Source organism: Grammomys surdaster, unplaced genomic scaffold (genome assembly GCF_004785775.1).
Source record: "Grammomys surdaster isolate TR1022 unplaced genomic scaffold, NIH_TR_1.0 99, whole genome shotgun sequence".
In the NCBI taxonomy this organism is placed as follows: domain Eukaryota; kingdom Metazoa; phylum Chordata; class Mammalia; order Rodentia; family Muridae; genus Grammomys; species Grammomys surdaster.
This window is the reverse complement of record NW_021604578.1, coordinates 9,167,458-9,180,091: the sequence shown is the minus strand read 5'-3', so window position 1 is coordinate 9,180,091 and position 12,634 is coordinate 9,167,458. Positions and strand designations below refer to the sequence as shown.

The window sequence follows — 12,634 nt, the reverse complement described above, 5'->3', positions numbered from 1 at the left end:
CTGAGCTCTAGACTTCACTCTCTCCCACCTCATTCCCTCCTGGTCTTTGGACAAGAACTAGATTGTCACTGACTTCCTTGTCTCTCCAGCTTATACATTGAAGATCCAGGCCTTTCTTGGCTTCTTTAAGCAAATACCTGAACATATAGGAATGCTTATAAGTGTCTGTATCTGTCCTTCTGATTATGTGTCACTGTTGAAGCTTGAGTCACAGAGATCTGGGTTTTCACAGTAGTTTAGGGGGAGTAGAATTTTAAGGATGAGTTTTCAGAATTGTGTCTGGGGTTTTTGGTATTGTCTAATCTCTTAGATTTGAAGACAGTGTTGATTCTATTTCTTATAGTAAAGAGAACACTGATAATCTGTATTATGAGACATTTATAAAGATACCCAAGATATGTCTTGGTACTTCTTATCAACCTCTTATAGGCTGCAAGAAGTTGAAGGACTGTACCATTTCAGCAGGAATTTGGTGACTTTGCTTGGTTACTCCCAATATCACTGGACCAAGTATTAGTTGAAAATGATGAGCCTGGGGATGGGAATTCCCAGATCAGGCACACATAAACAGCTTGTACTTCTGAGTGTGTCAGCAGAAGAGCCTTCTTTGCTGCACTAGCAGGGATAGATTGCTGAAAGCCAAAGTCTGGACCTCCTATTGGGAACTCAGTCCCTTAGTGAAATTTGTAAAGGCCCAGTGGGGTAGGGCATATTGGGCCACCTTGTCTAAGGTGAAAGAATAGGAATTGCATATAACCTGTCCTACAACCAAGACACACACACACTCACTCCCTGGGCCTGGCTAGGTTTGAAAGCAGCAGTCAAAGAAGATCTGTCACTGGCTCATCACTGACTACTGTGAAAGGCTGTTCCTGGTTTTTGTTTTGTTTTTTGTTTTTGTTTTATTTTTCACTCATGACCAAGAATAAAAAAGTCCCTTCCTGTGTCTCTGCTGCTATGCAGCTGCCTCATGATTTTGCTGGTCCAGAGGAGCTCAGGCATGCCAATCGCTCATGAGGTTGTTGTTTGGAGCTTTATGCAAGGCTCCATTGGTGATTCGTGACACAGAGCTTCAGGAGATTTGGAGCAAGGCCCTGCCATCAACAAAATTAAAATCAAGAAGATTAAAAACAGCTTAGCTATAAAACGGAAGCAGCAATAAAAACATTTCCTTATAAAGAAAAACCCAGGGCTACGTGGAGTCACTGTTAGCTCTTCAAAAAATTATAATAAAAGCTTAACATGAAGAGTCTAGAGACAGGTTGTCTTTAACTATTGGCCCTAGGATATACCAGCTGTATGATACTGGCAATGCCACCTGGCAATGCCACCTTTCCTAAGACTGACTTTCTTCACTCATGAATGTGTGTTACATTCAGATGTTCTTAGGAGAGGTGCAAGCACTGAAGAAGACACACCACACCAACCACTTACAACATAGAGATGAGTTCTCTCAGTATGGTAACTTGGGGATCTTGTCTTCTTCATACTTTTAAGTTACAGGGGAGGAGAAGAATCTAACATAAATCAGATGGCCAGCAATAATCTTTATAGTTTTGTTTAGAGACCCAAGTTTCTAAGTAGGCTGGCACTTTCAAAGAGGGAGATGATGTTCAGGGATAAGGTAGACTGGGCACGTGTAGCAGTGGTCCAGAGTGGCAGAGGCCTTTAGAGGAGAAACAAGCAGCTGTGTCTTCAGCAATGAAGAAACATTTTATGGAACTGGTGGCAGAAAAGTGTCTGTGTCAGCAGGTCTCTCTGCCTGCCCCCTACCTTCCTGTTTGTATACTATACAGGAGTGTGGATTTCAAGGACTCTACTCACAAGCCCTGGGTTAGCATCTTTGGTGAGGTGCCACAGACTTACCTTCCGTCTTGCATGTGACTGCACCTTTGGTGACAAGCATAGAAGGTTTGGTGACAAGCATAGAAGGTTTAATGATGTCTTTGAGGTTCACTTTCTTAAGTGCTTAGGGGTTTGTTGTTGTTTCACTTAAAACTAAGCTTTTACTACCTGGTCCAGTGGTCCTGCAGCAGCACCAGATCTGGAGCAGCTAACCACCCCCTGCATAGCCCCTAAGCAATTATTTCCTTGCCTAAGGCAAGCTTAATCAGTGCCCTTGGACTCTGCATCACAAGCCATCCTTAGGAGGAATAGAATGTATCCTCTGTAAAACAGATCATCAGCAGCAGCCCCTCAGCTTGTCCTGCCTCTCTCTTCAAGGGGAATATAAACCTATTGACATTTCTGTAAGGCCAGGGGAATCCTTATATCAATGCCCCTCATCTACATATATGTGGATTCCCCGAAAAGGACCCTGGCAGATTAAGTCACATTATTTCTCTGAGTTAGATAATATCATGCCTTCTTTCCAGCATTAGTTTCTCCAATATGAGTCAGCTGTAACTATACAGTGTCTTGTGCTCAGATTCTGTGTCATTTTAAATTTCAGATGTCTATGTGTGCACCCATAGGCTTTCATAGACTAGTTAAAAGTAAAAGTAAGACTTGGTCAGACATTCCCTTTAAAAAGTATTGATTTTTTTCTAGACAAATAAGAGTGAACAATATGTATGCACATCTGTTCCTGAAACTATGCTCTCTTGTTTCTGGAGCAGCGAGCAGCAGATTAGATGTGTACTTTCTTGTGTGTATAATTCTCATAAGATCATAGGGTCTCCTTGGGGAATCTCATCCCAAGCCTCCCCCATCCTCTCCAGCTCCTTTTTGAATTGATAAATAGTACCAGACACTTGTGTTTTAAAAGAAGCCTCTGAATAAATAAATAAATAAATAAATAATATGAGAGATATTAATAAAGATCAAATACCCATGCTTTCAATCTTTATGTGACTTAAGGAAACACAATAAAGCACCTTAAACTTTTTTAAAAAATGGTCATGGAGAGATGGCTCAGTGGTTGAAAGCACTCACTACTCTTGCAGAGGATGATGTGGGTTTGGTTTCCAGCACCAACATGGCAGTTCACAGTCATCTATTACTCTGCTTTCAGGGGGCTCTGATGCCTTCTTCTACCCTACACAGGCCCCAGGCACACACGAGGTACATACACGTATATGTAGGCAAAACACTTATACACATAATACAAAATTAATCGTTGGGAAAAAAGCCCTTCTGTATCTAGGTCTGCTGTTTTCAGGACTAGGAAGGAGCAGAATCTCTTTTTGTCATTATTAATACAGAGGCTCAAAGCAACATGCAAAGTGCAGAATCTCTACCTCGGGCCTGTAGACAGGTGGACACGGTCTGTGAAGCCATGAGTAGGCAAGCAGGAAGGGCAGTCCACAGGCATAGAACATTGCTGGGAGCCTCAGAAGGAAACAATGGGGCAAGTGGGGTGTTAATAAGAAGGGTGGGCATGATGAACAAACTGAATACTGTCCTGGCACTCTTGCATACAAACAACTTTGCACATACAATCCATATAATATATCCGGGCAAGTATTCACAGTGATCAGGAAATGGCACCTCACGCCCAGGATACGTTGTAGATGTTAGGAAAAATGCCACAGTCTGCTGACCTGATAGATCCTGAAGAGATAATGTGATCCACTTCTTTCACTTCAGGAAACTGACCAGAAGGACCACCTATCAGTCCAGTTTGACCACCTATCAGTCAAACTGAAATCCTCTGCTAAGGCTCCAGCATTCTTTTGACTCTTAGATGGTTTGACATATTTGTTCTTGGGTAATGGAGAAGTTCAAGGGCAACTGTGTCCTAAATGTAAAGCATCACAGAACGTGGGGATTTGTTTTCATTCATGTGGTTTGCCCAGACTAGCTCCTTACCCGATATCCTCCTGTCTCAACCTCTGGAGTGCTAGCAGTGAGACAGACATTAATCAAACAGCCTTGGTGATCTGCTGCTGCTCTTCCTTTCAGACTCGGAACTTGCCTTGATGTACAACGACTCCTCTGTCTTAGAGAACCATCACTTGGCTGTGGGATTTAAGTTGCTCCAGGAAGAAAACTGTGACATTTTCCAGAATCTGACCAAAAAGCAAAGACAATCTTTAAGGAAAATGGTCATTGACATTGTGAGTAACAAAAACAAAACAAAACAAAACAAACAAACAAACAAAAACAAAAAACCAGGGATTCAAGTTCTTAGAGATGACCTTAGCTTAGATCTGTAGGAATTGCCTCTGCTGGGTTCTCTCCAGCAGGGTTCCTTTGTCATAGAGTCTGTCCCTAGCAGTTGGGATTTAAGACAAAGGGCCTCACTAGTCAGTTTATTTTCTGAACTCTTCTCAGCCAGTAGGGGTACAGAAGGATGACTCAGCAGCTCAGAAGATATGGGGAATCCCCTGCAACTCCACTGGAGTCTTTCCCTCCTTCCTACCCACTTAGAAATACCTTCAACTTGACTCTTACCTCTCTGTACATTATTTGGAGTAGTCTGACAATGGGAAAATATGTGGATATTACAAAATTATACTTAATTGAAAAAATTACATTCAATTATTAAATTTCTGTTTGGGGATATATATGCACACACATTGCCTAGTGTACTTATGGACTCAGAGGATGGTTTGTGTGGGTCAGTTCTCTCCCTCTCCTTTTACCATCTAGGTCCTAGGGTTCCAATTCAGGTCATCAGGCTTGGTGACAAGCACCTTTACATCCAGCTATCTTGTCAGCCCCCAAAGTACAGTTCCAAGTTTTGTTGAAACACCATTTGTCCTTGATCAGCAACAAAAGAAAACTAACTGCAGTACTGCACATCTGAGCGATGTTTGCGTAGCCTTGAATCAGTGGGTTATAGTGCAGCAAAGTCTCAGTAGCTCAGAACAAGAGCAGAGAATACGATGGTGGCTTTTACCTTGAGAGTGTCAGTCAGGCACTTGATGTTTCAGTGCTGTGCATGTTTTTCTGAGCTCCTAGAAAACATGTCATCAGTGAGAAAGAGAGTCCCCCAGAAGAGGTCATCTCCACACATTGTTACTTCATAATTCATAATCTCACTTCATAGTGACTCTCCATCCCTTCTCGTACTCAGTCTTTGTCCATTTGCAAATCCATCTTCCTTTTGGCTTTAGCTCATAGAACAATCTTTGCCCTGTCAGGTACTTGCGACAGACATGTCAAAGCACATGAATCTGCTGGCTGATCTGAAAACGATGGTTGAAACTAAGAAGGTGACAAGCTCTGGCGTCCTCCTCCTTGATAACTATTCCGACAGGATCCAGGTAAACCAGCATCTGAGTGTGTTCTTTATGCCCATGTTAGTGACTGAAGAAGACAAGAATGTCTCCTTTGTCATACCGCATACATTCAGAAGCTACACACAGGAACTTTATCTTACTCTTCTTTGACTTTAATTGAAAAGAAAATAGTATTCACACCATATTTTCTGATCATGGCTTCTCCTCCCCCACCTCCACTCAGATCCTTCCCACCTCCCCACCCACCCAACCACATGTCCTTTTTTTTTTTTTTTTGTCTATTTAGAAAGCTAACAAACAAGCAAACAAAAAAAAAACCCACACAATCAGAAAAAGCAATATACATGCCTAGACATTTGCAGTTAACCAAATAAAATTGTATTGGTCTGTTCATTTGCACATACAGTAACAACAAAAACAAAAACTCAACATCCAAAACGCAGACCATTTGAGCAGCTAGGAACTTAATCTTTGGTGCACACTAACAGTGCCTCTCAAGACAGTTAGATGCAGAAGTGGCATAATTCAGAACTATTAATACAAGTGTGAAATCCAGAGGCACACCATGGTTGAGCTGTCTGAAATAAATCTGACACTACACGTATTTGTAAGTGTCACAGTCATCTGATGTGAATTCCTAGTTTCAAACCAAAAAGAGCAGATGCCGAATAAAGAATGCCTCCATCCACCCCAGGTCCTTCAGAATATGGTGCACTGTGCAGACCTGAGCAACCCCACAAAGCCACTCCAGCTGTACCGACAGTGGACGGACCGGATAATGGAGGAGTTCTTCCGCCAGGGGGACAGGGAACGTGAACGCGGCATGGAGATAAGTCCCATGTGTGACAAGCACAACGCCTCTGTGGAAAAATCACAGGTAATTCAGCAGCACAGAGAAGGGGCGGAGCCACAGCTGAAGCGCTTGGCTGCTCTGTCTTTATACCCTCACAGTATTGGTTTTTTAATTACTTTGGATTTGACACGATAGACTTCACTTCTGTTGATGAGTCAAAGGATTTTCTTATGATTTATAGTCATATAGTCATACATATATATGGTGCTGTAGTCTCTCACTGGGACTCTGTCCATCTAATGCGCTTCCATACGTAGAATGCTTGGTTTATTTCAGTTTATCTGGATTCTCTACAAATGGGCTATTCCCATATAAGGTCCAGGACCTAGGCCCTACTATGTAAATAACTAGTTTTCTTTCTATTGTCAGTATCTCTTGAGGTAAGAGTTCTAACTTTGGCCGGCTAATAGCCATACTTACATGATCTATTGGCTCAAGCTGACCAATTAACCAAACTCAGGTTAGTAATCTTATATGCAGGCTCTATGTGGGACCATGATTTGGTTGAGCTTCTCCAAGTTTCTTAATCCCACTGGATTTCTTTTCTTTTATGACCAGGTGGGCTTCATAGACTATATTGTTCATCCACTCTGGGAGACATGGGCAGACCTCGTACATCCTGATGCCCAGGACATTTTGGACACTTTGGAGGACAATCGTGAGTGGTACCAGAGCACAATCCCCCAGAGCCCCTCCCCTGCACCTGATGACCAAGAGGAGGGCCGGCAGGGACAGACTGAAAAATTCCAGTTCGAACTAACCTTAGAGGAAGACGGCGAGTCAGACACTGAAAAGGACAGTGGAAGTCAAGTGGAGGAAGACACTAGCTGCAGTGACTCTAAGACTCTGTGCACCCAAGACTCGGAGTCCACTGAAATTCCCCTTGATGAGCAGGTTGAAGAGGAGGCTGTAGCAGAAGAGGAAAGCCAGCCTGAAACTTGTGTCGCAGATGATTGCTGTCCTGACACGTAACAGTATAAAGGCTGTCACACTTTTTCTTTTTTCTTTTTTTTTTTTTAAGTAGAAAACAATTGTTTCCAAAGTGCATGTCACATGCTACAGCCATGGTCACACCTCACTGTCATCTGCCAGGACGTTTGTTGAACAAAACTGACCTTGAACTACTCAGTCTGGCGCTCAGGAATATTGTAACCAGTTCTTTCACCCCCATGTCATCGGAGAAGGGAGATGTCTTCACGAACACGATGCTGACGTGACGTCAGCCCGGTAGAGCTGACAAGGCAGATAAAATCAACTCCAACTGTTTTCAAGGGAGCGTGGCTCATCCAGCTGCCCAGACGTAGATCGGATTGCAGGGTTCCTTCCTGGTTTGTTTGCAGAAATTTTAAGAAGAAAGGCGGCATTTGATGATGCGTATCGTGAACTCACAGATGTAGCAATGAAAGGGTCAGGAACAGGACACAGCTTGGATCTGTCCCCAGGAGGATGAGCCACAGCAATTGCATAATTTTCTAATTTCAAGTCTTCCTGATACGTGACTGAACAGTGTGGTTCAGTGAGCCACACGCACCTCTACATTTTGTATGATATGTAAAACAAATTTTTTTGTAGAGCTTACTTTTATTATTAAATGTATTGAGGTATTATATTTAAAAAAAAACACAAAACAAAACAAAAGTCTGTTCAGAACTTCATCTGCCGCTGGTTATTATTATTATTATTATTATTTTTTTTACTAAGATGTAACTTGCAAGTTTTCAGTACGGATCAGTACCACACTGGAGAAATCTCATTTACGAATTTTACTCGCACCTTAGAGTTCATAGCAATGAACTGATTTGTAGTGATTCATTGTTTTATATACCGATGACTTCCATACTCTAAAACAGAGAAACAAATTTGTGTTGCCGGAAACCCTTTTTGTAAGTGTCCATTGACTCCTCCTTTTCTTTCACTCCTCCGCCTCCAGGAGAGTTGCTCTCCCCCATCGCTTCCTTCACTGTGTGCAAACTATTTATTCTGTGATACGTCAATGTGCATTATGTCTAGTGTGACTTAAACCTCATAGGAACTGCTCTTGTCTGAAGTCAATGGGAGCTATATAAATACCCAGTAGCTAAAACAATCAGTCTTTTCCAGGCGTTTTCCTACCCACTGCCTACTGATGACTTCCTTTTTTTTTTTTTAATTTTTTAATGTGTCAGGAGACATGCATTCACAAATGCTTCTCCTTGTAGAAGGTCATTCATGTACATCTCATGATCATTTCATTGTTGCTCACAGCCAGTTACAGGAAGAAAAACACATTTTCCCATCATGCTGCTTGATTTAATGTCTATGCCAGCCTCTGCCCATGTTGGGTTCTTACCAAGTATGTCACTACCATTCTGACTGAGAAAAAAGAAACAGGTTGTCAGGTTAGGGTTGCAGTTGAATTCTATTACATGGTTCTGTCTTTGCTAGCTTTTCCTCTGAGGTTGCAGAGGAGAAGCATGCTAAGTGTTACATAGGCAATTCTTAAGGATGTCAGCTGACTCTGTCAATGAATACCAGGACAGCTATTGTTTGAACTGCCCATGGAAGTAAGACCTCCATGAGGAGTAGCCCTGGGAAGTGGTTCTAAGTGTTGCAGCTGCTCTCTCCTAATGGATAGCCCAATCCCATGTGGACATTGCTATTGATTATTAGTGCTGCGTCAGCTTGTCCCAAATGAAGGACTGCTACAGACAGGGTAAAGGAGAGTTGATGATGCCCCTGGCTCCAGGCAGGTTGTGATGTGATGGAGTCTAAAACAGTGGATTGTGTGAGTCCGCCTCAGTAGAACATGAAGAGGGAATTCCAGATTTCAGCTCCAGGAACTCAGTTGACTTTATAGATGAGTTCCCAGGGTTAACTTGGTGATAACAGTCCAGCCTCATGCATCACGTGTCTAGCCTTAGACTTTAGTTGTAAGGTTCTTGGTGTAAGATTTGGAGGCCATGTTATTTTCCTTTTTGGCACCCAAATGAGGACTAAAGTGGTGTACAACCAAATGGAAAAAAGGATACATTTAAGAAAAGTCATAAGTCTGAAAAAAAATCATGAATAAAACTTCTCAAGGAAGTTGGGGGCTAGTGACTGAGAAAGTAAATCGTCAGCCAGAGAAATCACCCAAGCTGCTCTGAAACCCTGTTTCAACTGAATCCAAACGATGCTGAGAGCCTTTGGTACAGAAGTGTTTCTGATCGTGGACACAGGGCAGGATAAAAACCAAACAACTGATATTGGAGTGGCAAGCCACCTTTTCTCGTAAAGAGTAAATGGTACCCAGTCAGCCTTTGTGTGACCAGAAATTTCACAAAACACTTGGGACACCTGTTTCTCTCTTCATTTTCTGGATCCCTGAGGGAGGTCTAGAAGGAAAATCGAAGGAAGAGTCTAGAGTTTACCCTGCTTTCCCAATCATTCTCACTTTCTCCACTCCCTATGTGTGGCATTTCCCCCGACAGAGTGCCTGTAGTCTTCATAATAAAATAAGTAAATAAATAAGCAATATGACATAAACAGATCCATACTGCTAGCCTTTACAACTACAGTAATGGAGCTTTTGTTTTGTAGTGTGTTGGTTTTTAATGGCACTGTGCTGTCAAGGTATCCACTGACGGACAATCAAGCTGTAGAGGACACATAATATCCAAGAGTTAGGGACTAATATACCATACCTACTCAACCGTCTGCCTACCACCCCTACCCCTTTACCATGCCCTGCCCTTGCTCACTCTCTCTTGTCAGTGTGCTTCACAATACACACTGAATTAACAAGAACATCTTTATACAAGTGGCTTTACATTTCCTAAAATGCCGTAAGAAAAATGCAATATCTAGGTACTGTATGGAGGAAAAAGAAGTCTAAGATTTGCATAAAACCAGTACATTTCAGCTTGCAAGTTACTGAACATGATAATGCTACTTCCATTATGTTTTTATCCACGTCAGTTAAAAGTCACAAGTACACAGTGTAGATAGAACAAACTGCAGATAAGGAGAGAAAAAAAATAAACTTGAATGAAACAGATTTTACAGAAAGCTTTATGATAATTTTAATGCATTATTTATTTTTTTGTGCCATGCATTTTTTTCCTCACCAAATGACCTTACCTGTAATACAGTCTTGTTTGTCTGTTTACAACCGTGTATTTATTGCAATGTACATACTGTAATGTTAATTGTAAATTATCGGTTCTTATTAAAACATCATCCCAAGCTGGGATGGTGTTGACATATTTGGAAACTCTTGGTGAGAGAATGAATGGTGTGTATACATACTCCTTGTACATTTTTTTTCTTCTGTAATATAGTCTCGTCATCATAGAGCTTGTTTATGGAAAATTGAAGCAAAATATAAGATACATAAAGATATATAAATTTAAATAACATAGCTGCAGGTCTTTGGTCCCAGGGCTGTGCCTTAACTGTAACCAATACTTTCTTCTGTTTTGCTGCATTTCAAAGTTAGGTGATAGTGAGGCTGGGGCTGGGCATTTTGGAGCCTTGATCCTCACTGATTGGATTACAATCTATAGATCACTGCTGGAGAACCTTCTGACCCTTGTGAGTTAAAAGCTCTTAAGTACTTGTTGCCATGGAGCAAAATGGCACCGATGGTGCGTGTTTACCAGCTGAGTACTGAGAGCTACTTCACCTGGACACACAGGATTGGTTTTCTTACTCCCAAACCACAGACTAAGGAAACAGTCTTCTCCAGTGACCGTAGAATAGCCTTCTGGCTTCTAAACCTCACAGGGAGATGCATTAGATTTGAAATGGGAGCCATAGATCACTGATCTCGTCAGCCCTGTGGTCACCAGCTTCCTGCCATGCCAAGACATTACACTATTTTTAATACTGTCTTTTCTCCAAGATTAACCAAATTTAGATATGTATTATACATAGTCCATATGTATAATACATATGCATACATACACGTGTACAGACATGTACATGTGAATCATCTACTTAAACACAGTTATATGACGATGCCAATTCATGTAAAAATAAAGAATTCGTGTCTCTAAAATTGTTTTGTGTGTCCACGTGGAACTGTTAAGCCTAGCCTTGTACAATGGCCAGTCCTAAAAGCCACGAGAGCTTCCTTGTGGAAATGGTGGCCACCTCCCACTACAGCCCAGCCCTTAGAATTTGTCACATAGAAAAAAGTTCTTTTTTTCTAGGAAAAAAAAGAGCCTTCTATTATTTCATTTTATTTTTGACACAAACTGTAGATTTTAGCAGCCCTGGCCCAAAGGAATTTGATTACTTTTGTTTTAAACAGTACAAATGGGACACTATACTCAGAAAATACACCCTTTACTGATTTCAGTTTTTTAATTATTTCTTTGGGTATGTTTTCAGAGTGGTGAACTGTGTGTGAGCATCACAGATGATGAATCTGTTAGTGGTTTCGTAGCCTCTCTTACAGCCCATGGGGATAGCACTGTACATCAATACCTTCATATAAAATTTTTATATGCCATGAAAATAAAAGCATGGGTTGATTCTGCCTATTTATGATTTTGTCTCTTACAAGTAATGTGACTTTAAGTGGTACTTTAGTCAGCACACATTTCTGACAGGAATGACCTTTTCTGACATGACAGGCTAGCAATCTCATGTCATTTATAACCAGTGAAACCCTAGGATGTCCTATACAAAAGTCCCTCAGTTCACTTGTATGGCATGCAAGGTGAAACACACAGCTTTCTAAGTAGGTCCCAGAAGGGGACATCTGCATTTAAATAAATCTTCTGGCAAACCAGAAGTTATCATTTTGATGTTCAAAAATTACTTAGACACTGGTCTGCGTATTTCAAGCTTCTGGTATTTTCAGTGGAGGAAAACCAAGGTCTGCTTCCCTGGGCCTTATTCTCTGGGGAGTCAGAGGCACAGAGCAGCTCAATGCATGTGTACAGAATAGTGACAAGGAAGGCCGGTTTTACACATGTTCAGCATATAGGTAGGGTTTATCTGAGTACTTTTGTTCTTTGGTTGAGTAAGACCACCGAGATAAAATCTATAGAGACAAAGGCTGAGTATAATTCAGTCTTTAAATATTTGATAATCTGAGAGAGCACTTAAAACTTGATAAACATATTATGGGTTGTTTGAGTTTTGAGGTTGCTAAACCCAGGTAAAGTCCACATCCCTTTGACTGCTAATTTAAAAAAAAAATTGCCAAGGTCTCATTAACTGTAAATACCATGGCACATTTGTGCATGCAAATACAGAATACAGAATAGAACTAAGTTTAAAAAGATGTGCTTAGTGTATGCCTTTCAGGAAGCTTTCCTTTTTGTTCCATTCCAGGCTTGAGATCACAGTATGAGATTCAAAAGAACCAATTTCCTTTTTCTCTACCTGTGTCTCATACTGAGAGGTAAATTCAATAAGTGGAACCTATCCACTTACACTTGCCCACTGGAGCCACAGGAACAGAATTTTACAACCAGCTATCCCAAGCACATCTTCCCATTTCTAGAAAGCGCCAGGCATTTAACCCTGCCTCAGTAGGATTGTCCCTGCACCTTCTTTTCTGACACTAGCCGTGTTTTCCCACAGCACTTCCCACGTGTCCATATATTTCATGCCCAGTCAGTAC

At 41.4% G+C, this 12,634-nt stretch overlaps 1 protein-coding gene across 2 annotated transcripts in view; it reads left to right on the top strand.

The window, feature by feature from the left end:
* Positions 1 to 11,543, top strand: part of Pde4d (phosphodiesterase 4D) — a 1,038,684-nt gene extending 1,027,141 nt beyond the window's left edge. For both annotated transcript variants that reach the window (XM_028784385.1, XM_028784386.1), the window contains 4 exons: positions 3,904 to 4,058; positions 5,088 to 5,210; positions 5,881 to 6,063; positions 6,598 to 11,543. In XM_028784385.1, the coding sequence (XP_028640218.1) occupies positions 3,904 to 4,058; positions 5,088 to 5,210; positions 5,881 to 6,063; positions 6,598 to 7,011 (875 nt within the window). In that variant the 3' untranslated portion in view covers positions 7,012 to 11,543. The remainder of the gene's footprint in view (positions 1 to 3,903; positions 4,059 to 5,087; positions 5,211 to 5,880; positions 6,064 to 6,597) is intronic.
* Positions 11,544 to 12,634: the final 1,091 nt, after the last annotated feature.